Raw genomic sequence first — 26,555 nt, forward strand, 5'->3', positions numbered from 1 at the left:
ATGGCTGACAAACTGCCCTACAAAGTCGGTGAGTCCCTGTCGGTAGCCGGCCGCGGCTGCTCTGCGTGCCGGGGGGATGCGTCCGGGACAGCGGCGGCGGCGGGGCGGCCGGGGTCTGGTTTGGGGCGGCGGGCCGGGGCGCCCACGACCCCAGTCCGCCGCAGCCTTGCGCGCCGGGCCGCGCGGGGCCTGCTGGGCGCTGGAGTCCCAGCGCTGCGGGCCTCAGGCCTCGGGAGGCCCCCGCGGACTACAAGTCCCAGCGTGCCCCGCGGCGCCCAAGCCGCGCGCGGGCTGCGAGCTCCGGCCGGCGGCGTGGTCAGCCCTGGCGGCGGACGGGCGCCTGCAGCGCACCTGGACCCCGGCCGGACCTGCCCCGGTGTGGGCCCTGCCCGGGGCCGGCTGGTGGCGATGGACACCGGCCAGCCTTCTCTGGGCTCCCCTAGGGTGGGCGAGGGCAGGGGAGCCCCGAAGGGTGTGAGAAAGGCCTAGGAAGAGTGATGGAGGCGGCTCTGGTCCGCTCACTAGGGACTTTGGGCTGGTTACTCAACCTGTGGTGTTCCCCACCAGGCCAACAGGGACAGGCGTGCTGAGAACCTGGAATGAAACTTGGAGAGTTTAGAAAACCCTTTCCAACCGTCCCATGGACGGGAGGCTGACAGTTTACTAAACGTTCATTGAGCGTTTCCTGTGGGATGGGCACTGCTTTCTAGTTCTCTACGGAAGGACTGTTATCGTTTTACAATGAGAACCCTGAGACACAGGGGTCACTTGCCCAGTCTTACAGCTGGTGGAGTAGGATTTGCACCCAGAGCATCTAGACCTTGGAGCTCACCCTTTTCACCAAGGTATACAAGTGAACTCACTTGAAACAATCCTAACAAATGTTCGTCAAAATCCAGTTCCGGCTGGTTAGTAGGGGTGTGTGTGTGTGTGTGTGTGTGTGTGTGTGTGTGTGTGTTAGTCGAGATGGAGCCGAGGGGTATCCTAGCTTCGGGCTACACCCTATTTTTTATTCTTAATTTTGAAACGGGGTCTCATAAGTTGCAGAGGACCTCTCCAAGTTGCTGAGGCTGGTCTAGAACCTGCAATCCTTCTGTTTTAGTCTCCCTAGTTAGGATTACAAGTGTAATAAGTTCAGCCTTATTTTATTTTTCATTTGGAAACGGGGTCTCCTCTAAGTTGCTGAGATTGGCTTCCAATCTGTGATCCTCTTGGCCCAAATACTGCAATTTCATTATCCTGGTATACAGAGAAAGAACCTGAGAAATTGACTTGCAAAGTTTCTGTTGAGATAGTAGTTCATAAAATACATACTAGAATAGTCTATTGGTTCTCTCCATTGTGTATTGAATGATCCAAGTAGCTTGGAAGGATTAAGTCAAGGCCATATGAGTAGAAAGGCTGGCATAGAGCTTGTCCTACTGTGGAGGGGTGGGTGGGTGGCAGAAAGTCTGGATTTGGAGTGAGGGATCTTGGCTGTGTAAAAACGGAATCCTCCATTAAAGAGGGCATGCCATGTGCCAGACTTTGCCTGTTTGGCATTTTCTGTAATCCTCAGGATACACAGCAAGGTTAGCGGTGATTGTCCTGACTCAACAGATGAAGCAACAGGTTTAGAGATGGTCTTGCTGTTCCTCTTGACAGGTGTTCCTGCCCCTTCTGCAAGTCCTTAGCTCCCTGGGGCACTGAAAGCCTCAGAGCTTGGAGCACTAGCCCTTCCTGCATTCTTGGAGTTTAGGGTCCCAAGGAAAGCTTTGGGGCTGGCACAGCTGCCATGAGGGCACCGAAAGAGTTATTTTTAGCTGGAGGAACAGGCAGTAGTGGGGGTGTGGAGTCTAGCATGACAGCAGAGAGCCCCTTATCCTCTGGAGGAGGGCTTTGAGCAGGGTTTCTGCTCTAGCCCGCCCTGGCCACCAGTCTCACCTCTGCCCCTGACTTGTTGTGGAACCTGGGGCAGATCCCTTTCTGGGCTCTTCCCTCATTGTAAATGACTGGAATTGGACTAGGTTCCAGTTTGTTTCATTTCTTTCTACCCCTGTCCAGTGCCAGCCTGTTTGGTGGACGTGGACCTTCTCTCAGTTATAACAAGAGATATGGCCAGTAAACATTTGCTGACCTTGTCCCTGTGCCAGGCCTTGCTGGGCACTGCAGATACAGAGGTGTTCCAAGGATTGGTGGGACAGAAACACATAGATAACATAGCATTGCCTGCTTTTTTTTTCCCTCAGCATTGGGGATGGAACCCTGGGACATTCTACCACTGAGCTATACTCCCAGCCCTATTTTTTATTCTTTATTTTGAAACAGGGTCTCACTGAGTTGGGAAGGGCCCTACTAAGTAGCTGAGGCCGTCTGCAAACCATGATCCTCCTGTCTCAGCCTCCCAAATGCTGATATTACAAGTGTGCGCCACCATACACGGCTCCCTACTTTTAATTCTGTATTTTGAAACCAGGATTTCATTAAGTTGGGAAGGGCCTCACTGAGTAGCTGAGGCTGGTTGAGAACCTGCGATCCTCCTGTCTCAGCTTCCCAAGTACTGGGATTATAAGCATGTGCCACCACACCTAGCTGTGATATAACCTAAATTTACAGGTTTTTTTGTTTTTGTTTTTGTTTTTTGTCGCGCGCAGTGACGACTCTTACACGATCTTCCTCAAGCAGTTTTATTACCCCAGGTTCTTGTACAGTTCCCGCAAATCTTCTTCCCGTAAATCTTCTCTTCTCTCTCCCCTTCCCCAGAAATCTTCCCCTTATATAGAGCCCAACAGCCAATCAGCAGACTGTTCACGTGCACAACTCATGGCAACAGCCAGTCCATTGGCTGTTGCCCTATGGCATGCGGTGTTCCCGTGTATCTCATGCTCTTGTCGTCACTTCCTGAAAGCTGTTTACCACCTAAGTGCTCTGGGGAAGATTTCCGCTCAGCGCCATCTTAGCTCTCGGACTTACTGGCTGATGGGCGGGGCCCGTCACAGTTCCCCCTTTTTTGTTTTTTCAGACAGGAGAGGACAGAGGACTCAACCCCTGTATGTTTGGAAGGGGCTTCTAGGCCCACCACCTTTTGCCAGGGACGGGACAAGAATCAGTGGCAACCCGTATGCAGTTGAGCATGCCCTCCTCGGGATGCACCCTCCCGGGGTCCCGAGTGCAGTCCTAGCTGGCATCCTGTCATTAAGACTTTCCCATCGCCGCAAGCCATATTTGAGGGGATTGTCCCAACTCCATGGCTGCAAATGCCTGAGCTATGAGCACTTGATCTGTAGCGCGCTGACGGATTAGTTTTCTAAGACAGTAGAGACATAAGATACACAGTAAGACCAGACAAAGACCAAGAGCACCCAGTCCAGCCCACTCTTTTAAATGACGAGCTGCTTGTTGGATCCAGGACATCAAGGTGCGGGCCATCACCGGGTCAACTTGAGTAGTATTGGTTTTGATGATCTCCAACCGCAACCGTCTTGTCAAATTGTCAAATTTCGATGACCGGTTATCTGTAGGATATGCAGAAAGCTCGCAAGAAAGATTAGCGGCAATAAACGCATTATCATTAATCATGACAAGGGGAGCTAAATCCGTGCAACTGCCATTTATCCCACAAAGAAGCCACAGATCAAATAGGTTAGAATGAAAGGCCATGGTCAGGCTCTAATAAGTAAAATTATAACCTGCAAAAGTAGAATTTGCTCCTGTGCCAATTTTAAGGGAAAAATAAGCGGGGAAAAACTTGAGCAGAATGACTCAAAGGCAATAGAAAAGAAAAAGCAGTCAAAAGCCCCCATTGTGGATCACTTCCTATCCTTGGAATTCCACAGTATCATGGTCCCCAGAAGAATCAGTCGATGGCTCATCATCCTTTTGTTTCACCAGACGAGTCAGCCGCTCTGGAACCCAGACAGGATCGGCGCCGTTCTGTGGAAACACACAAACAGAGCCTCTGGCCCATGTGAGCACTGGGTCAGGTCCCCTCCATTGCCCTGTGAGGGCATCCTTCCAACGCACGAAACCCTGGCTCGTACCCGAGGGGGCAAAATGACGATCGGCAGCAGTCTTGCCATTGACATCTAATTGCAAAAAATTCAAAGTAAAAAGGGCTAAGGATAGGCGCTGCTTCGGTTTCATATTGGTTCCAATTCCCTCTTTTTGTTTTATCAAGCATTCTTTAAGAGTACGATGGGCGCGTTCCACAATACCCTGTCCCTGAGGGTTGTACGGAAGGCCATGCTTTAGAGTTATTCCCATCTGTGAACAAAAGGATGTGAATTTTTGGGAAGTATAAGCCGGGCCATTATCAGTTTTTATTTCTTTAGGCATATTCCATGCTGCCCAGGCCTCAAGGCAATGATTGACGACGTCATGTGCCTTTTCCCCGGCATGAGCAGATGCATGAATAATTCCAGAGACAGTATCTATGGAAACATGGATATATTTCAATTTTCCAAATTCAGATATGTGAGTTACATCCATTTGCCAGAGATGTAGAGGGAGCAAGCCTCGTGGGCAAATGCCCACATGTGAGGGGTGTAAAAAAGGGGCACAGGCATTACAGGTTTTTACAATTTCCCGAGCCTGATGTCGAGGGATTTTAAATCGCTGTTGTAATGTTTTAGAATTTACATGATATTGACGGTGAAATGCCTGTGCCTGTTGCATTTGAGTAAGAGAAAAAATCATATGTATCTTGGTGAGTTTATCTACTAGATCATTTCCATATGTAATAGGGCCAGGTAATCCAGTATGTGCCCTAACGTGCTGGATAAAGAATGGTGTCTTTCTTAAATGTATATAAATCTGGATTTGGCTAGCCATAGAATGAATAGGAGTACGTAAAGAGAGTTGACCCGCGCATTCAAGCGATCTAACCAGATTAACCACATATTGTGAATCTGATAATAAATTGAAAGGAGAAGAAACTCTCTTAAAAATTTCTAAAACAATATTTAATTCAACCAGTTGTGGAGAGGTATGTGAATATTGGATGACAACAGGATCGCTTCCCTCTATTAGGTAGGCCCCCACACCAGTTTTGGATCCATCAGTAAAAATGTTAATTGCATTAGCTACAGGTTTGTTTTTAGTGACCAATGGGAAAATGAGAGGATGTTCCAGAACAAAATGTAACAATGGATCTTTGGGAAGATGATTGTCTATTTCACCACTGAAAGAGCACATAAGTATAGCCCAATCATCAATAGTGGCTACCAGCGTTTGTACTTGCAGAGCAGTGTACGGTACCACCAGCTTATCGGGCGTTCTGCCAAAGTGTTGGATGCACTGCTGAATGGCTTTAAGGGCAAGGCTTGCTACACTGGTGGGATAATATTCAACTACCTTTTGAGGGGAGACTTTGGGGTGAATCCAAAGAAGGGGTCCTTGTTGCCAAAGAACACTAGTAGGCTGTTTTTCAGTGGCCAGGATACAAGCCCATAATGGCTGTCCAGGGGTCACTCGACGGAGAGACGCTTTCGTAAGTGCTTGTTCTACTAATTGTAACGCATGGCGGGCCTCATCGGTAAGGACGCGAGGAGAATCTAATTGAGGATTGCCTACGAGCAGATTATATAAAGGTTTCAAGGCATGGTTAGGAATTTGTAAAAAGGGTCGAACCCAATTAATGTCTCCCAACAGTTTTTGGAAATCATTGAGGGTTTTTAATTGATCAGTGCGGATGATTAATTTTTGAGGCAGGACTGCATGGGGGAGAACAATGTTGCCAAGAAAGTGTATATTTTCTCCTCTTTGTACCTTTTCTGAGGCGATGAATAATTGATGAGTTTCCAAAATCTTTACAAGGTGACAATAAGCCTCCTCAAGTATGGAGGGATTTTTTGTGGTTAACAAAATGTCATCCATGTAATGAATACACCGAATTTCTGGAAATTTGGTTTTTACGGGCTCAAGAGCACTATTTACATATAATTGACAGAGGGTAGGGCTATTGGCCATTCCTTGTGGGAGGACCACCCATTCATATCTACTGTCAATTTCCTCTTGATTAATAGAGGGAACAGTAAAAGCAAAACGAGGAGTATCCGCAGGATTTAAAGGGATGGAGAAAAAACAATCTTTTATATCTATGCTGATAAGTGGCCACTCCTTCGGAATAGCAGAGAGGAGTGGAAGCCCTCGTTGGACTGGCCCCATAATCTGCATTTGGCTATTTATGGCTCGGAGGTCGTGTAATAACCTCCATTTTCCAGATTTTTTCTTTATCACAAAAATCGGGGTATTCCAAGGAGAGGTGGATGGCCGGATATGGCCTAACTGTAATTGCTCTTGTACTAATTTCCTTGTTACTTCAAGCTTTTCACGGGAGAGAGGCCACTGAGGAACCCATACTGGATCTCCCGTCTTCCAGGTAATGGGAATTGCCTCCTCAGTGGCTACTGCACAAAACCCAGTTCCTCGCGACCACTCTTTTCTTTAGTAGGAATTGGGCTTTTACGTCCCTGGAGGTGTTTTCCCAGCCCGTAGGAAGGGTGGTAGCCCTGGCGAAGGAGAATATTATGGGCTTGGGGGAAATAAGATGTATTTTGTAAGGAATATCCCATGTCCACTAATAAATCTCTTCCCCAGAGGGAAACTGGCAGCTCCAGCACATAGGGTTCAAACTGCCCCTTATGTCCCTCCTGATCTTTCCAATGTAAAGCCCTAGCACTGAGGTCAGGGGTTTTAGCATAACCCAAACCTCTAAGTTCTCCGGTAGCCTTTTGAGTGGGCCATGAAGATGACCAATCTTTACAGGCGATGACACTTTTATCTGCCCCAGTATCTAAAAGTCCTAGGATTTGCTTGCCTTCCACGTCCAAGGTTATCAAGGGACGAGTTCCCATATCAAAGGCAAGAGATATTAACTCATTTCCTGAAGAACCGAACCCACCAATACCGCGTCGTCCCTCTGCTGAAGGAAACATACCATGTAGACTGGGAAGCAAAAGTAACTGTGCCACTCTATCCCCAGGGGAAATGGCAACGATACCCCGGGGCGCTGAAACCATCACTTTGATAATACCGGTATAATCCTCATCTATAACCCCCGGATGGACTACAAGTCCTTTCATGGTAGAGGAAGACCTTCCAAAAAGTAAGCCAACAGAATTAGGTGGCAGAGGACCTTGAAAATCTGTTTCAATAATTTGAACCCCCATTTGTGGCGTTAATACCAGCCTGGAGGTGGCACAGAGGTCCAATCCTGCCGAACCTGGAGTGGCTCGCCGGACTGTTCCGGAGGCTGTAAATTGGGCCACTGAGGTGGCTGTGTCTCCATGGCCCCATACACCTGAGGGTTCCCATATTTTTGTGGGCCCTGGGAACGAGGGCCCGCCCTCCCGTTTTTTGTCTGAGTATTTGATGATTGCTTTCCAGTATAGGGCAAGGGGTTGCCATCGATATCTTTAACCGAACGGCACTCAAAAGTAGGATGCCTTCCTTTTCTACATCGACGACAATACTCAGGAGGAGAAGGATAAGATTGGGACGCCCTACACTTAGGACAATCTCGTTTTAAGTGTCCTGTCGCTCCACAGGAAAAACAATTGCCATTTTTGGTACTATTCTTACTTTGTTGTCCGGAGGCCTGTATAATGGCTGCAGCAAGTCCTGAATTGGTTAAGGGTCCTCCGAGTTCCCTGCACACCTTCATCCACACCTCTAGGCCTTTATGTTTGTAAGGAGTGATGGCCTGTCTGCATTCTTTAGTGCATTGCTCATAGACCAATTGTTTAATGAGCGGCATGGCCGCGTCAGAATCCCCAAAAATTCTTCCCGCAGCCTCTACTAGACGGGCAACGAAGTCTGAAAAGGGTTCAGTCAATCCTTGAGTAATCTTTGTAAGGTTACCAGATACCTCTCCTTTGTTAGGGAGGGCCTTCCAGGCCTGGGTAGCGAGTCTGTTGATTTGTTCATACACCTGTTGTGGATACCCAAGCTGTTGATTAGCAAATCGTCCTTGGCCCATCAGCATGTCTATATCCCAGGCTGAATTTCCTGCTGCTCGATTACGTGCAGCTTGTTCAGTGGCATATTCTATATAATAAGCTTTCCAATCCAAATATTGGCCAGGATTTAAGGTGGCCCTAACCAAATTTTGCCAGTCTCCTGGGGTCATGGCATAGCGATGTAAACTCTCTATTATTGCTATAGTGAAAGCAGCTGACGACCCATATGTGCGAACTGACTCTGCGAGATGCTTAACTATTTTAAAGTCCAAAGGCTCATGATAACGATTTCCCCCCTCCTGCAGCTGGAAAACTGGGAAAGCTTGATTTGCTAAAAAAATTCCCGCATCTCTCCACATCTGACTACTAAAAGAGACACCTTCTCCTGCTCTGGGCGCAGAAGGGTTATACGGAGGAGGCGAAATTTCCTCTTTAATCAGTTCAAAAGCTTTCACTTGTTTACAAATGGCCTCTAATTCCTCCTCAGATTCATCCTCCCCCTCTGACTCTGAATCCTCCTCACTGGCCACTTTAGAGGAAGTTGAACGTTCCTCTTTTACACCGTCTAAAGCTGCCTGGCCCTCCTGCACAAATTTTCTAAAGCGCCTTTCTTCCAAACAGGCACGAATCAGCCGACAAAGCGGCCGAGTCCCTCCTGTGACAATACCTTGTTCTTCGGCGCGTTCTACGTCTCTTCCCAATTTATCCCAGCTTGCCAAAGAAAGATTCCCTGATACTGTAAACCATGGCGCTACCCTATCTATTTGTTCGAGAAAATCTTGTATTGTCTTGTCCCTAAGCTTTAGGCCTCTACTTTTCAACAAAGCTTTCAATGCTTTATGCAATGGGTGAGATGGACTATTTCCCATCTTGTCGAATCAGGACCAGCCCGATTCTCTAACTTGCTTACACTAAAAAATATCCTCCTTAATGGAGCCCCCTTTGATCGGGGAAAATACAGCGCTGTTCCTCGCTTTTCCGCGAGCCTCGCTTATCCGCGAGCCTTATTTACTAAATATCCTCCTTAATGGAGCCCCCTTTGATCGGGGAAAATAACCCTCCGTAAACGGAGCCTCCTCCTCCCTTTTCGGAGTCAAGGAGTACTTACCAGCCGGCTGCCCTGGACTGCCGAGGTTCTGATCAAAGCGAAGGTCCCCGTACGGGCCAACCACTTGTCGCGCGCAGTGACGACTCTTACACGATCTTCCTCAAGCAGTTTTATTACCCCAGGTTCTTGTACAGTTCCCGCAAATCTTCTTCCCGTAAATCTTCTCTTCTCTCTCCCCTTCCCCAGAAATCTTCCCCTTATATAGAGCCCAACAGCCAATCAGCAGACTGTTCACGTGCACAACTCATGGCAACAGCCAGTCCATTGGCTGTTGCCCTATGGCATGCGGTGTTCCCGTGTATCTCATGCTCTTGTCGTCACTTCCTGAAAGCTGTTTACCACCTAAGTGCTCTGGGGAAGATTTCCGCTCAGCGCCATCTTAGCTCTCGGACTTACTGGCTGATGGGCGGGGCCCGTCACAGTTTTTGTTTTTTTTTTTTGCTTCGGGCACAATAAAAAGGCTACTTCATTGGTCTGATTGAGAAGTGGTTTAAACAAGGGTGGTGAGTTGTCATTGGACTGCTTATGTATTTGGGATGCTGAATAAAAAACATGCTGACAGAGGTGAAAATGGAAATGAGCAATCAAGAAATCTGACATGTTTCTGGCCAAAGTGGATGGATAAATGGTAGTTTCATTTCCCAAAATGGGAAGATTAAGGGTATGTGTCAAAAGTCACGCAGGCTCATACTTGCTACATAGTGGATCCAAGTGGGCATGCGAGTAGAGGCGCCAAGAAGGTAGTTGGACTGTACGAGGCTGCAGTTCCGGGGAGAAGTTTGGGCTGGAGATAAATATGTGGGAGTCATTACCATAGAGAAGATATTCAAGGCCTTAAGGCTGCAAGAGTTAATCTATGTGAGTTAGGAAGAGGGAGATAATTGAGCCCTAAGTGCCCCCAAATATTGGAGAGTGTTAGGTGAAGCAGAGCCAGGAAGGGAAGAAGAGTTAAGAACCAAGTTAAGAAAGGGTTTCAGAAAGGCAGAGTAATTGGTGGGGTTGGTGCTGCTGGGAGAAATGTGAAAATGGGTAGTTGACCCTCAGATGGGGGGATCGGGCTGGTCTTTAGACACCTTGAGAAGAAGTTCTGGTGGAGTATTAGGGTCCTGAAGGAGGAAAGGTACAGGATCAGGGACAGCTGGTAACAGGAAAGAATGCCCAGTCATAAATACACATGAGGAGGACAGTGGGCACGGCTCTACGTTCTCAGCAAATCGTGAAGTGAGGTTGTTAAGGGGGATTGGTGTTTGAGGTTTAGGGAAAGTGGAAAAGGAAATCTAGGAATGTAATAGGATTCCTGGAATGTGCTAGGCATCCATCGAGATGTATGGTCTTGGTGAGTAAGACTGCTTTGTGTGGCAAAACTCCCACCCAGGTTAACCCCAGCCCCCCCTTGGGTAGGGGCTCTGCCACATAAGTTCTTAGAGGGAAAGAGGGCTGGAGAGGGGATCCCACACTGAAAGGAAGGAGGTGAGATCAAGAAGGGGATGTGGCGAAGGACAGTGGCTTTGGTGAGCTGGTGAATTAGAGGCTCTACCTCACTGGTGCTCAAGAGGGTGCGAAGTGAAAGATGAGACAAGGCCAGAATTGGTTGCTTGAAATCCTAATCCCCAAGTGAGAGCTATGATCCTGTGTGGCTTCCCAGTGTGGCTGGGTGGGAGGGCTTTACAGGAAGGAGTTGCGTTGAGGTTCAGTAGGTCCTTCTATGGGGAGTAGAATATTTACTGTTTGGTGCCGGTGGTTAAACCCTTGACCTCCCATGTGCCCTACCACTGAGCTACAATCCTCAAAGTTTTTTAAATGTACTGTAGAGAACAGACTGTTTTACTATAAATTTAGTCTAGAATCAGCAGGGCATGATGGTGCATCTTGTAATCCCAGGACTGGGGAGGTAGAGACAGGAGTATCACATTTATGCCCTCTGCAGCTTAGTGAGACCCTGTTTCAAAATTTAAAAAAGAATAAAATAGGTCTGGGATATAGCTCAGGGATAAAATGCTCCTAGGTTCTATCCCCAGTTCCACAGATAGATACATAAATAGGCCTGGGGTATAACTTGGAGATAGACTGTTCCTAGGTTCAATCCAAGTACCAAAAAACAAAACTCTCTTGAGTCAGAGGGGCATGGTGACCCACACGTGTAATCCCAGCTACTCAGAGGATTACAAATTCAACATTGAGAGTTCAAGTTCAAGGCTAGCCTGGGCAACTTGGCCAGACCCTGTGTCAAAGTAAATCGAAAGGACTGGGGGATATAGTGCAGTTAGAGTACTTACCTAACATGTGTGAGACCCAGAGTTCAATTCCCAGTACTCCCCCCCCCCAAAAAAAAAAGGAAAGAAAGAAAGAAACTCTCCAGTCCTTTCTCGCCCTAAAGATAAAAATCACCAGGAGCCCAAGGCTCTTCTTAGACCTATTTAATTTGATTCTCAGGAGAGATTTACAAGCTTGGCAGATGGCTCTTAACATTAGGGAAATCTGCAAATCTCAGTGGTGGTCTGAGGTAGAGTTTGACCTGGAGGATAGGCCAGTGTGGCAGGGGCAGGAGGGGGCCAGACGATTTGAGGGAACAGTATTGTATTGAGATGGTGAGAAAACTCAGAATAGGGTTCTTCTTTCTGAGGATTTGGGCAAATTGGAGACATTTGAAGATAAATTGGGGTATCAGAGGTCAAAATACACTTTGTATTAGTAATAACATCGATGCCCAGGATTGATGTGAGCTTAGTGTGAAAACCAGAGTTTCCTGGTAACTTAATCCTATAATTCAGCAAGTATGCATCAGTTACAGACAAGGGCACGGAGAATACCAGATTTTGCAGGTGGGCAGGTAGGTGCTTGTGCTAGAGAAGGGAGAGCCCAACTTATACGGCCATGTATTCCTCTCACATTTACTCATCAGACGAGCCAGTCACCTCCCCTGGGCAGAGAATAGCTGAGAGTGTTGGTTATACTGATGAGTTCCCTCCATGTGGGAAGAAACATCAGGGGTGGGAAATGTTACCGCTGTAATGCTGCTGTGGGCTCTTTTCCCTCCAACTAAGATTTGTTGAATAGGAAAATTAAAACTACTAGATAGCTTGGCACAGCTTTAACAAGTCTTTATTATAAAATCCGTAGGAAATAGAGAAGAAAAAGCAGTGTGCCTAGAGCACACGGTAGAGCCTGAAAATGGAAACCCCCCATCCCTGCCTTTAAATAGATTTGTATGCGTACGTTCTTACCAGCATTACCAAGGCAGTGGGCTAGTAACTTACTTCCTAGCCAGGGGGTGCCTCTTTGCCTCCGGACAGTGCACTTGTTAGGTGCAGGGCTTGACACTCTACTTTGTTTCGACCTATATTATATTAGTCATTCATTATCGGTTGCTTATCCACGATGGGTGCTTTGAAGCTGCACACAGAGTTTTCCTTTCCTATACCCAGGCCAGATCACAAAGGAGAGGAAATACACAGAGGCATTGGTTGCCTTTACATATTTTAGGGCTAAAAGCTTCAATTGTCTCTAGGGCTTTTAAGGCTAAAGGTCTTAATTTCCTTTACATTCCCACTATAGGTTATTCATTAGAACAAAAGGCAGCTCTTCAGTGTAACGGCTGCCACCCCTCCCTGCCTGAGTCCTTACACAGCGCCGAGATTCTGGCTGCTGTTTACATTTGGGAAATTAATACCAGAGCAATTTTTCAATCTTGGCACAAGAAAGAAGCATTTCCCCATGGCCAGGGAGTGCAAGGTGCTGGGTAGTATTCCTGAGTGTTAAAGCCAAGGGGGATGACTTGGTGAGGAAGATGGAGAGCCAGGAGCCAACATCTGTAGGAAGTGAGTTTCCTGGAGGTTGGTAGGGATCAGCAGAAAGGAAGGGTAGGGGGAGGCAGGGAGTCTGATAGCTGCTCTTCACGGGGTGCTCCTCTGTGTTGACTTTAAGTGCACAGGTGGTTCTTTGATTAAATGTGTTCTCTCAGTTGGGTGTGGTGGTGCATGCCTTTAATCCCAGTACTTGGGAGGCTGCAACAGAGGATCACAGATTGAGGACAGCCTCAGCCATGTAGTGAGGCTCTTGCAAGACCCTGTTTCAAAACAAAAAATAAAAAAAATAAATGGCTCCGGATAGACTAGAATAGAATGCTCCTGGGTTCAGTCTCCAGTACCAAAAACAAAAACTTTTCTGTCCATGTTGATAAGCTACAGGGACCACATAGCGTTTTAGACCGTCCTGGTTCCGTGTGCCCTTACTAAGTGAATGCAGTGACATTGCCAAGCCCAAGGGCTTTGGGTCCAAACATGGATCAGGAGGGGGCGCTCACGGGACTCCCACCTTGCCCCTGCAGCGGACATCGGCCTGGCCGCCTGGGGGCGCAAGGCCCTGGACATTGCGGAGAATGAGATGCCAGGCCTGATGCGCATGCGGGAGATGTACTCGGCCTCCAAACCGCTGAAGGGCGCCCGCATCGCCGGCTGCCTGCACATGACCGTGGAGACTGCCGTCCTCATTGAGACCCTTGTCGCCCTGGGTGCTGAGGTGAGGCCCCCACTGGTGTGACCCCCCGCAAGCCCCATCCCCTCCCTGGGGTCAGCCAGGGAAAAGACTGCGGGGGTGGGGAGGGGCCCAGGGGGTGACGGCCAGCGGGGGCTGTCCTCGGGCCATCTCTTACAGTGCTGCCACTCTTGGTGGTGAATGTCCTGACTTTGGAAGATAGCTTCTGACTCTGCCCAGTGCATCCTCCTGACTGAGAACTCTAGTAGGAAAAAAGCCCCTTTAGTCATCCAAGGACTGGCCCTCATTGACAGTCATGGGTGCCAGGAGGATGGCATGCTCTGATTGGTTCAGCCTGGGTCATGTGTGCCAATAATTGACAGCGCATCCAAGCTCTCCAGGGAGCAGGGAGCAGGGTGGTTTCCAGAAGAGGGACAGGGCAGGGCATCCCAGACCAGGAGTACTCCTGAGCACAGTCCTTGGGCGGCCTCTGTATTTTCACCCTTTAGTTTCTTGGTGGTCTAGATTTATGGCTTTAAAGAATGGCTGTGTGGTGATGGCACTCAAGTGTATGTATTAGCGTGGACTTCCTCTGCATATTAAGGTGTCCTCACCGCGTAGAGATCAATTACATGTCTCAGGCTGAACAAGTCCAAATGAACTCATGATTCCTCCCCCTGCCCCTTTCTGAAGTCCCCCCCAAGTCAGCAATAGACTTCCAGGTTTTTTCAGTGTAAAAACCCAAGAGAATTGGATAGCTTATCACCTCCACTGTTACTGCTGTCTTTCTCTGTGTGCATGTGTGTTTGTGTGCGTGTGCGCATTGGAGGAGATACTGAGGATTGAGCCCAGGGTCTTCTACCTCTGAGCCCTTTTTTCTATCTATTTTTAATTTTTTTTAATTTAATTTTTTTTGGTGTGTGTGATACTGAGTGTGGAACCCAGGGGCTTTTCTACCTCTGGACTACACTCCCAGACCTATTTCTTTTTATACTTTATTTGGAAACAGGGTCTCACTAAGTTGCTGAGAGCCTCACTAAGAAGCTGAGGCTGGCTTCGAACCTGTGCCATCCTCCTGTCTCAGCCTCCCAAGTGCGGGGATTACAAGCATGCGCCACCATGCTTGTCTGCACTTTTTATTTTTTGAAACGGGGTCTCGCTAGGTTGCTAAGGCTGGCCTTGATCCTCTATCTCAGCCTCCCAAGTCCTGGGACTACAGGTGTGCACCACCATACCTGGCTACTACTGTGTTTTTACAGTCTGGATTCTCCTTAAATAGCTTCTTTATTTGTCTCCTTGCTTTAGCCCTTTCTCTTTCACATAAAACTAGAGTGAGTTTTTTGTGATACTTGGGATTGAACCCAGGGGCTTTCTACCTCCAGGCCATACCCCCGACCTATTTAATATTTTATTTGGAAACCAAGTCTCACTAAGTTGCTGAGAGCCTCACTAAGTAGCTGAGGCTGGCTTTGAACCTGTGCAAGCCTCCCAAGTACTGGGATTACAAGTGTGTGCCACCACGCCCGCCTTCTACTTTTTTTTTCTTTTTTTTTTTTTTTTTTGCGGGTCTGGGGATGAAACCCAGGGGTATTTGACCTCCGAGCTACTCCCCCTGCCTTATTTTTTATTCTTTATTTTGAAACGGTCTCACTAAGTTGCAGAGGGCCTCACTGTCCGCCGGTCTCAACCTCCCAAATGCTGGGATTACAAGCGTGCACCACCATACCCGGCTACTTTTTGTGTTTTGAAACAGGGTCTCATCCAGGCATGGTGGTATACCCCTGTAATCCTAGTACTTAGGAGGCTGAGGATTGCAGGTTTGAGGCCAGCCTCACCAAATAGTGAGACTTTCATCAACCCAGTGAGACCCTGTTTCAAAATAAAAATAAAATAGAGCTAGGGATGTAGCTTGGAGATAAAATGCCTCTTTAGCCCCTAAGACCATTAAAAAAAAGGGCAAGAACAGGGTCTCACTAGGCCAGAGTATTGCTACATTGCTGAGGCTGGCCTTGAACCCCGGGTTTCTCCTGTCTCAGCCTCTCAAGTACTGCTATTGCAGGCATGCACCAGCACACCTAGCTATAGTGTGATTTTGAAGCTTGATCTGGATCTTGTCACTGCTTTAGCTCCTGTCCACTACCAGAGCACCCAGCCTGCAGCCGAGGGGCTGGCTGGACCTAGCTGTCCAGCCTCTCACGCCTGGCTCCAGGGCTTTCCTTTCTCTCTGCCCATGACCCTGGTGCGCCTGAGCCATCAGTGACTGACACCTGGCTTTGCTGCCCCTTCCAGGTGCGGTGGTCCAGCTGCAATATCTTCTCCACTCAGGACCACGCGGCGGCAGCCATCGCCAAGGCTGGCATTCCAGGTGAGTCCTTCTTGTTGCTGGGTCCCAGAGAAGACATGGATGGGCTTCATCTGCTCCTGTAACAGGAAGAGGACTCTAGCCTGGTGACCCATAGGGAAGAGCTGCTTTTTTGTTCATCATCTAAAATCCTATGGAAGGTGCTTACCGAGCCATCGCAAGCCCGTGACCAGGGTGGGCAGGTTTTATGATTGGGAAGGATGTGAGTCTGTTTCCACAGAACTGGGGCGAGATAGGGCAGAAAAAGAGCCCCAGAGCCAGTGCTTGAGGTATGGTTGTTCAGAGGCAGGCTAAAAAGAAGAGACTTTCTCACAAGATGGGCACTTCCTTCCTTAGGGGGAGGAAGTGGTCAGATCTGATGGTGGTTGAATGGAAATTTCAGAATGTCTTCTAAGCCTGGGTGGTGGTGCGTTCTTGTAATACTAGTTGTAATACTTGTAATACTAGGAGGCTGAGACAGGATCACAGGTTTGCAGTCAGCCTCATCTACTTAGTTTTGTTCTCTGCAACTTAGCAAGACCCTGTTTCAAAATAAAGGGAAAAAAAGGCCAGGTATGGTAGTACACGCTTGTAATCCCAGCATTTGGGAGGCTGAGAAAGGAGGATCATGGTTCACAGACAGCCTCAGCTACTTAGTGAGGTCCTTTCAAACTCATGAGACCCTGTTTCAAAATAAAGAATAGAAAATAGGGCTGGGCATATAGCTCGGAGATAGAATGCCCCTGGGTTACATCTGCAGTACTGGGAAAAAGAAAAAAAGAAAAAATAGGGCTGAAGGTATAGCTGAGAGGTAGAATGCCCCTAGATTCAAGCCCCAGTGCCACACACACACACACAGTCTTCTAATTAGCCAAGGGAGGGGGCTCCTGTGCAGACTGGCCAGGGCTAGACAGGCATATCCCCCTGTCCTTGGCCTTGGCTCTCTGGCCCTCTTCCAGGAAAGGCCTTAAGACCATTTTCTTCTCCAGTTGGGGAAGGGGCAGCCCTGCTTAGCCTGTGTCGCTTGCTCACAGGCAGCTCCTGGGAGCCTGCACACCAGTCCCTCTCATACCATGTGGTGGCAAGAGCCTTGGCTGGCAGGCAGTAGCCCTTGGTTCTGGGGTGCTCAGGAGTGCCATGCTGAGTGACCCAGGCATGGCTTAGCTCCTCACTGGGTGTCTGTAAGTGGTGGCAATTGTCACCCTCACAGGGTTTCTCTGAGGAAAGATGAGGTGGGGGTGAAGCCGTTAGAAGAAGGTCTAGACAGAGAAAGCACCTCACATAAGTACTAGCTGCTACTAGACGTTGTTTGTTTGTTTGTTTTGCAGTACTGGGGATGGAACCCAGGGACATTCTACCCCGACTTTTTATTTATTTTGAAACAGGGTCTTACTGAGTTACAAATGGCCTCACTTAAGTAGCTGAGGCTGTCTGTGAACCGCATTCCTCCTGTCTCGGCCTCCTAAATGCTGGGATTACAAGTGTGCGCCACCACGCCTGGCTATAATAGTACTTTTTTGACCAGATGTTGCCTGAGAGTATCCACCACAGAGGCTTCTGGGCCCTCAAAGAGCTTTCAGTGTAGAGCGGTCCCCAGGGCCTGCCTCATGGGTCCCACTGAGTAGGAGGCCCCACTCTGGGGGGAACCTTGGTCTTTGTGGCTTGATACCCCAGTTCTTGGAACCCAGGCAGGAAGGATGAGAAAGGAAATAATTTCCAGGTGCCTCTATCTGTGGTGCTGAACTTGGCCTCTAACTCATTTGATTGATGCTACTGTGAGCTCCATTTATAAAGGAGGAGGCTGAGGCTCAGAGATGAAGTGATTTGCCATTGGTCATGTGGCTGCTAAGAGCCAAAGGGATGTTCAAGTGCAGCTCCATGCTCCAGGCTGTGTCCCCCTTGCTGGTCTCAGGGGAACTGGAAGTTGGGCAGGAGGTAGCACTGGCTGTGTGGGGTGGTCCCCTGGAGCAAGTGCCGCTGGGAAGGCCAGGCCTTCACGTGCCGCTCCCCCGCCAGTGTACGCCTGGAAGGGCGAAACGGACGAGGAGTACCTGTGGTGTATTGAGCAGACGCTGTACTTCAAGGATGGGCCCCTCAACATGATTCTGGACGACGGCGGTGACCTTACCAACCTCATCCACACCAAGTACCCACAGCTTCTGTCGGGTGAGCAGTACGGGGCAGGTGGGCTGGGCTCCGGGTCAGATCTGCTCCTCCACATGTGGGCAGCGGGCCTGGCAGAACTCTGGCTTCTGCAGGCATGCCAGGCCTGGCCTCCTTGGCCTCCTGATGATGTGGACTAGGGTGGTTGGAGGATGCCAGATGAGTTGCTAGCCCAACAAAGGAACCAACTTTATTAAAAGCAGGGCCCAAGATCAAGCGTTGTAGCACACGGTTGTGATCCCAATACATGGGAGGCTGAGACAGGAGGATCACGGGTTTGCGGCCAGTCTCAGCTACTTAGTGAGGTCTTCGGCAACTCAGTGAGACCCTGTTTCCCCCTGGGTTAAACCCCCAGAAAAGAGGTGAGGAGGCAGGAGGAGAGGAGTTGGGAAGTAGGGTGTGGCAATGCAAAGGCCCTGAGGCAGGAAAGGATTGAATGGCCAGGAAGCTGCCCTGGCCATAGTGAATAAGGGGACCTTTCTTGGGGAACCTTTTAGGATGTGACTGGAGATTTAGTGAAGGCCAGACGTGATGTGGCTGGGAGACCCAGTGAGAAATGATGATGGTAGGGACAAAGGTGGTAGGAGTGAGAATGGAGAGTTTGGGAGGTGCTGGGAAATGGATTCATCAGGCCTGGTGATGGCGTCCGTAGGAGGACATCAGTGACTCCTCCCTTTTGCTGGCCTGGGTGACTGGGTGGATTGTGGCACCAGTCGTGGCATTGGGTGAAAATGAATTTGGGGGAGTTCATGCGTGGTGTAGATGTGGCTCTGACGTTCTGCTCAGGCATCCGAGGCATCTCAGAGGAGACCACGACTGGGGTCCACAACCTGTACAAGATGATGGCTAATGGGATACTGAAGGTGCCTGCCATCAATGTCAATGACTCGGTCACCAAGGTGAGCCCCTGGGGCGGTGCTAGCTGCAGCTGTACAGCTTAGAGAGTCCCTCATAGGTGGCATGAAACGCCCCAGACATGACGTCGTGGCCAGGGCGTGCCCAGGCCCCGGGGGATTTCTCTGTACGTGTCATCACCCCCGAAGAAGGATGTCCAGGAAGGCTGTGGGCCAGGGACCTGAGCCCTTGTCTGTGAGGTGAAGGGGCTATAGGCCCAGGCTTCCGAGGGCATTAAAGAAGGCATGGTGGTGCATGCCTATAATCCCAGTACTTGGGAGGCTGAGACAGGAGGATTGAAGGCAGCCTCAGCAACTTTAGCCCTTGGTAACTTAGGAAAACTTGGTTTCAAAAAAAGAAAAAGCAGCCGGGCGTGGTGGTGCACGCTTGTAATCCCCGCACTTGGGAGGCAGAGACAGGAGGATCGCGCAAGTTCGAAGCCAGCCGCGCGCGCTGGCTTAGGAGACCCTGTTTCCAAGTTTAAAAAATGTAAAAATAGGTCTGGGAGTGTAGCCCGGAGGTAGAAGGGCTTCCAGGAACCCCAGTACCACCAAAAAAAAAAAAAAGAAGAAGAAGCAGCAGCAGCTGGGAGTATAGCCAAGAGATAGAATGCCCCTGGGTTTCATCACTTTACCCCCTGCCCCCATTAAAAAAAAAAGAAGGGAAAGACTACACAGGCTCCCAGAGCTGGATGTTAAGAGCATTGTCTTAGAATATGATGAGCTTTAAAGTTCAGCAAACTCTCTTCTAGTTCTTGGTCCCAGGAGGGCTTCTGGCCCAGCATAGAAAGGCTAGGAGAAGGTGTTGGAGCAGATGGGGTGAGGGAGGGCCTGTCGGGCATCAGCTTCGGGCATCAGCTGGTGGGAGGAGTTCCTGAGCGGTCACCAGGGTGAGATGTGGGTGGTTGGAGACTCCTAGGTCCTACTGTCCCGTCACCCCTCACCCCTCTCCTTTCAGAGCAAGTTTGACAACCTCTATGGCTGCCGGGAGTCCCTCATAGATGGCATCAAGCGGGCCACGGATGTGATGATCGCGGGCAAGGTGGCAGTGGTGGCTGGCTATGGCGACGTGGGCAAGGGCTGTGCCCAGGCCCTGAGGGGTTTCGGGGCCCGTGTCATCATCACTGAGATTGACCCCATCAATGCACTGCAGGCCACCATGGAGGGTACGAAGGGTGAGGGCTGGCTGCCACCACTGGGGCCAGAGGAGGAGAAGGTGACCCTGGCGACCCTGCTGTTGTCTCCACAGGCTACGAGGTGACCACCATGGAAGAAGCCTGCAAGGAGGGCAACATTTTTGTCACCACCACGGGCTGTGTGGACATCATCCTTGGCCGGTGGGTGCCTGGGGTCCTGGGGAGCAAGGGAGGCAGAGGGTTTGTTCTTTGTCCCTGATGGCTTCCTGGGGCTCGGGCTTCCCCACAGGCACTTTGAGCAGATGAAGGACGACGCCATCGTGTGTAACATTGGGCATTTTGATGTGGAAATTGACGTGAAGTGGCTCAATGAGAACGCTGTGGAGAAAGTCAACATCAAGCCCCAGGTGAGAGCCAGCCCGGCCCCAGGAGGGTGGGGTATGGAGGGCTCACAGGGTGCCGCCTCCAGGGCCCACGAGGCTGCTGCCACCTCCAGCCCTGTGAGGTGTTGGCTGGTGTGGTCCTGTGTGGACGTTGGTCTGGGGCATTCCAGGCCACGCCTGGGCAGGTGAGAGCTGGATAGACTGGGCAGTGCCCCGCCCTCACTCTGGCCTGGGTGATTTGCAGGTGGACCGGTACTGGCTGAAGAATGGGCGTCGCATCATCCTGCTGGCCGAGGGCCGGCTGGTCAACCTGGGTTGCGCCATGGGCCACCCTAGCTTCGTGATGAGCAACTCCTTCACCAACCAGGTGCTGGCGCAAATTGAGCTGTGGACCCATGCAGACAAGTACCCTGTCGGGGTCCACTTCCTGCCCAAGAAGGTGGGTTTCTACCTCTGCCGCAAGCCAAGGGCCATGTGTCCAGCCTAGGCCCTCACAGGCCTTAGATGTCCTCACAGGGTCCTTTATGGTACAGAAATTATTCTTCCCACTTGATAGAAGGAGAAACTGAGGCCCAAAGTGGGGCATGGGATACATCGCAATGGTAGGACGAGGTGACCAGAAAAGCACAGGTTTGGGAGTGGGACATGACAGGACTGGAGCAAATTATTTGACTTCTCTGAACCTCTTTTTCTAAATGTAGGAAACTTGGAGGTTGTTTTTGGTATTGGGGGTTAAACTCAGGGGCGTTCTACCTCCGAGCTACACGTGTCCCCTGCCCTATTTTTTATTCTTTATTTTGAAACAGGGTCTCACTAAGTTGTGGAGGGCCTCACTAAGTAGCTGAGGCCGTCCTTGAACTGCGGTCCTCCTGTCTCAGCTTCCCAAGGACTGGGATTACAAGTGTACGCCCCCCATGCCCAGCTCCTTTTTATTTATTGTTCTGGCTCTTTTTTCCCTCTGGAGGCAGGTCGCCTCACTACCAGGCTTCCTTGAACCTGTGATCTTGTCCTGCTTCAGCCTCCTAAGTAGCTGGGACTATAGGTGTTCAATACTCTGCCTAGCTAGGTTCTATCTCTCTGTTTTGTTTGTTTGTTTGTTTGTTTGTTTTTGTGGTACTAGGGATTAAACCCAAGGGCATTCTACCTCAAGCTATGCCTGCAGTCTTACTTTTTATTCTTTATTTGAAACAGGTTCTCACTAAGTTTTACAGGGCCTCCTTAAGTGGCTGAGTCTGGCTGCGAACCTGAGATCCTCCTGTCTCAGCCTTCTAGGTACTGGAATTACAAGTGTACCACCACACCTGGCTCTGTGGATATATTTTAATTTATTTAACTAATTTATTTTTCTGCTGCTGGAAATCAAATCCAGGGCCTTGTACATATGGCTGTATGCATTACTAAAAAAAGGAACCAGGCATGGTGGTACATGCCTGTAATCCTAGTATTTGGAAGGCTGAGACGAGAGGATTGCAGGTTTGAGCTCAGCCTCAGCAATTCAGAGAGACCCTGTTTCAAAATAAAACGGGCTGAGGATCTAGCTTGGAATGCTCCTCCTGGGTTCTATAATGGGGAGGTCTAAGATTTAGACACTGGTTTCAGGATTTAGTGTCATCATAATTGTTTTGTTTTCATTTTTTTGCAGGGGAAGGGATGCTGGGGATCGAACCCTGACCCTATACATAATTAGCATGTGTTTTACCACTGAGCAACACTCCCAGCCCCGTATCTTTTTTTTTTTTTTTTTTCTGTTTCTTGGTTCTGTATTTCTCTACATTTATTTACTTTTAGAATAGACATGCTTCTGGTGAGCTGAGACTGAACCCTTCCTCTGTCGGGAGCCCCAGTATAATCAGTGTCTTTCTTTACCTAGCATGGAAAATACATCCTGGACCACAGGTCAATCTCAGGGAAGCATCTAGATTTACTGTGTGAGTGTGAGGAATCGGGCTTAGTTAGGGATCTAGTGATCGCCAAGCTACTTGGAGGCAATGATAGGCATGCCTCCCTTTTTTTTTTTTTTTTATACTAGAGATTGAAGCCTGAGGCTTTCTGTCTCTGGACAACACCCCCAGCCCTATTTTCTTTTCTTTTATAAACAAGGTCTCAAGCCGGGAGTCGTGGCAGTTCTTACAATCCCTATACTTGGGAGACAGACAGACATAAGAGGATTGTAGGTTCATGGCTAGCCTTAACAACTTAGGCCCTCTGAAACTTAGTGAGACCGTACTTGAGACCGTACTTCAAACTAAGCAAAAAAAAAAGGGGGGGGGGCTTGGGGTGTAGCTTGGAGGTAGAATGGCCCTGGGTTTAATCCCTGGTATCAGAAAAAAAAAAACAAAAACAGGTCTCACTAAGTTTGGGAGACTAGCTTCAAAACTGCGATCCTCCTGTGTCAGCCTGTCAAGTACTCGGAATGCAGACATGTGCATGCTCAGCTGGCCCCTGACAGGGAGGTGCACAGCCAACAGCACACCTGCAGAGGCTGGCGGTGAGCCCGGGGGCAGAGCACAGGTGCAGAACAGGGCAGATCACAGCAGAGCAGTTCCTGCCCCTCTCAGTGGCTGGCTGCAGGTGGGTCCCAGAACATGGCATTAACTCAGGTTTTCCTGTTTCTCCTCAGCTGGACGAGGCAGTGGCTGAAGCCCACCTGGGCAAGCTGAATGTGAAGCTGACGAAGCTGACTGAGAAGCAGGCCCAGTACCTGGGCATGTCCCGGGAAGGACCCTTCAAGCCTGATCACTACCGCTACTGAGGGCCCGGGCTGCCTGTGTCCCCTGGCCGCTTCCTGTCTGCGCCCGTCCTCCTCCCCGAGAGCAAACGGCACCAGCTTTGCAATTGCTTTGTCAGTGTCCCCTGTCGGCTCCGTGGCCGCTCACGCAGTCTTTGGCCTCTGGTATATTCCTCATGCTGTTTCGAGTATGGCAAGGGGCGCTGAGAGGCCCCAGTCAAGACAGAGGGACAAGAGAGACGTCCACAGGGAACCATGAGCTCAGGGGTCTTGAACTGCACTCAGTCCTCCCCGAGGCTGGAAGCTGGTAGTGGTGGCCACAGAGCCCACACGCTTCACCATCCAGGACCTTTACCTGGCCTCTGGTCTTAGACATGTGCTTGGTTTACAGGCTCACTGGTTTCTCAGTCCATGACAGATAAGGAGCTATATCAAAAGGCAGAGGACTGGGGAGTTTGAATGTTCCTACGAGCTTGACTTATTTCTGGGCATCTCTTAAGCCTCAGAACACTGAAGTTGGTACTTTTAGTCCCTGTTTCAGGGATTAGAATGGGCTGCTGAGGGATAGCCAAGAAAGGACAAGAGAAGTGGTAACTAGAGGCTGAGAAGGGCCAGGAGAACTTACAGTTACGGATCTGCCACCACTTTGTAACATTGGCTCCTACCACACCCTGGCCAAAAAGAGATGGTTTGGTTTTATAATGTTTGTATAATGTTCTGAATGTTAAAGCAGGAAGGTGAGTAAATAAAAGTTTTGGTGCCTAAATGAGTTTTGAGCCTTTAATATATATAATCCACTGCCAATAATGGATGATACGAGCTGGGTGTGGTGGTGCACTCTTGTGATCCCAGCATTCAGGAGGCTGAGATTACAAGTGTGTGCCACCACACCTGGCTTTTATGTTCTGTCCAGGTGTTGAACTCAATACAAGAAGTGCAGGAAGGTATTGACATTCTTCCTCCATGTTACACCCCAACCTGAGGCTGCCAGTAGAGGGGGCAGCTCAGCCCCCTGGGTTCCTCTACACTGGCCTTCAGGGTGGTAACGGTGTGTGTGTGTGTGTGTGTGTGTGTGTGTGTGTGTGTGTGGTGGTGGTGGTGGTGGTGGTGGTGGTGGTTGCTATGTTCATTTGTTGCCCTGCACCACAGCTGTGCTGCTCCCCCCACAGGCCCCTTCTTCCCTCTCTCCACTCAGACGCAGGTATGTTTCTAGATGCTTTCTCCTGTGAAGCCCCCCACTGCTGACCCCCTGGGGGTTCAGGTTTCCATTATCCTAGTCCTTTCCTTTCCTCTTTGGAAATGTCCTGCTAGTTCTCAGAACCTTAAAAACAAAAAAACAAAAACAACCACCAGCTGGGCGGGGTGGTGCACACCTGTAATCCCAGTACTTGGGAAGCTGAGACAGGAGGATTGCAAGTTTGAGGACCACCTCAGCAAGTAGTGAGACTCATCAACCTAGTAAGACCCTTCTGTTTCAAAAATAAATATAAGAACTGAGCATAGTGGCACATGCTTGTAATGCTAGTACTTTGGAGACTGAGAGTGGAGGGTCATAGGTTCTAGAATCAGCCTCAGCAATTTAGTGAGGCCCTCAGCAACGGTCTCGGTAGGTTGATGAGTCTCACTGCTTGCTGAGGCTGTCTTTGAACCTGTGATCCTCCTGTCTCAGCCTCTCAAGTACTGGGATAACGTGTGTGCCACCACACCTGGCTTGCCCAGCCATTTTCAAACATGTCTTTCCTTATGAGGTCATGGAAATTTATTCCTGACATATGCAGCCACTGAGTAGAGGAATTCTGTGTATGTGGTACTGGGGATTGAATCCAGGGGCATTCTACCTCTGAGCTATACCCCTAGCTCTATTTTATTTTGTTTTGAAACAGGATCATGCTACCTTGCTCAGGGTCTCACTCAGTTGCTGAGGCTGTCCTCCAGCCTTTGCTCCTGTCTCAGCCTCCTAAGTACTGGATTGCAGGTGTGCACCACTAGGCCAGGCTTGGGTACAGGAATTCTAAAGAGGAGCTGTGATGAAAGGTGTGAAGATCTTCCAGAAGGTGTGAAAACTCAGATGAAACTATCTGCAGGGCTCTTCAGGCAACAAGAAAGCACAGGTATTCATCACCACCCTCAGGAGGTACCTCCAACCATACCCCAACTCCCGCCCAGCTGTGAAGGCTGGTGACTAGCTGAGGGTTCTCTGCAGGCGGTCAGTAGGAAGCCTTTCTGGAGTAAACAGGCATCTGGCAATTTTCAAGGATTTCACCAGCTAGAACAAAAGGCATCCCTTTTTCTCTTTTCCAGCCATCTTCCCTTTGAATATACTTACATCCTTGGCTCTGGCAAACGAAAGACAAGTCTACTCTAATTTGAAATTTACTACAGATGGTTTGGGTAATTGAGTTCAAGTCACATTTTTTTTTTTTTTTTTTTTAATTTCTGATGGTACCGAGGATTTAACTCAGGGATATTCTACTTCTGAGCTATACCCCCAGCCCTTTTTACTTATTTATTTTGCGGGTCTGGAACCCAGGGGCATTCGACCTCCAAGATATACCCCCAGCCCTATTTTTTATTCTTTATTTGGAAACAGGGTCTCACTGAGTTGCAGAGGGCCTCACTAAGTAGCTGAGGCTGTCCGCGAACGGCGATTCTCCAGTCTCAGCCTCCCGAATGCTGGGATTACAAGTGAATGCTGGGATTACAAGCATGTGCCACCATGCCCAGCTTAATTAATTATTTTTGTGAATTTATTATTAATTTATATGGGTTTATTTCTTTTTGTGGATTTATTTATTATTTTTGTGGATTGATCCCAGGAGCATTTTACCTCCGAGCTACACTCCCAGCCAGCCCTATTTTTATTTTATTTTTATTTTTTTGAAACTGGGTCTCACTAAGTTGCAGAGGGCCTTGCTAAATTGTGGAGGCTGGCCACAAACCTGTGATCCTCCTGTCTCAGCTTCCCAAGTACTGGGATTACAAGTATGTTCCATCATGCCTGGCAAGGGACTTGTCCTTTTTTTTTTTTTTTTTTTTTTTTGCAGTACTAGGGATGGAACCCAGGAGCATTCTACTTCCGAACTACACCCCCAGCCCTATTTTTTATTCTTTATTTTGGAACAGGGTTTCACTAAATTGCTAAGGGTCTCACTAAGTAGTTGAGGCTGGCCATGAACCTGCAATCTTCCAGTCTCAGCCTCCCAAATGCAGGGATTACAAGCATGTGCCACCACACCTGGTGACAAAGGCCCTTTGTAATGTTCTTTTTTTTTCTCTCTCTTTTTTCCCCCCTTACTATTGGGAATAGAACCCAGGGGCATTGTGTCTCTAAGCTACACCCCTGGTCCTATTTTTATTTTATTTTTTAATTTTTATTTTGCAGTACTGGGGATG

The 26,555-nt window shown here is 49.2% G+C and overlaps 1 protein-coding gene across 1 annotated transcript; it reads left to right on the forward strand.

Annotated features, from left to right (window-relative positions):
- On the forward strand, positions 1–23,186 carry AHCY (adenosylhomocysteinase; the record flags this gene model as incomplete). The annotated part of the gene is made up of 10 exons (XM_080716605.1): positions 1–28; positions 13,373–13,563; positions 15,808–15,883; positions 17,876–18,025; positions 18,809–18,921; positions 19,874–20,081; positions 20,165–20,252; positions 20,341–20,458; positions 20,679–20,873; positions 23,055–23,186. The coding sequence occupies 10 exons, from the start codon at positions 1–3 to the stop codon at positions 23,184–23,186; spliced, it is 1,299 nt and encodes a 432-aa protein (XP_080572731.1).
- Positions 23,187–26,555: the final 3,369 nt, after the last annotated feature.

Source organism: Muscardinus avellanarius, assembly GCF_963383645.1.
Source record: "Muscardinus avellanarius genome assembly, chromosome: 19".
Classification (NCBI taxonomy): Eukaryota; Metazoa; Chordata; class Mammalia; order Rodentia; family Gliridae; genus Muscardinus; species Muscardinus avellanarius.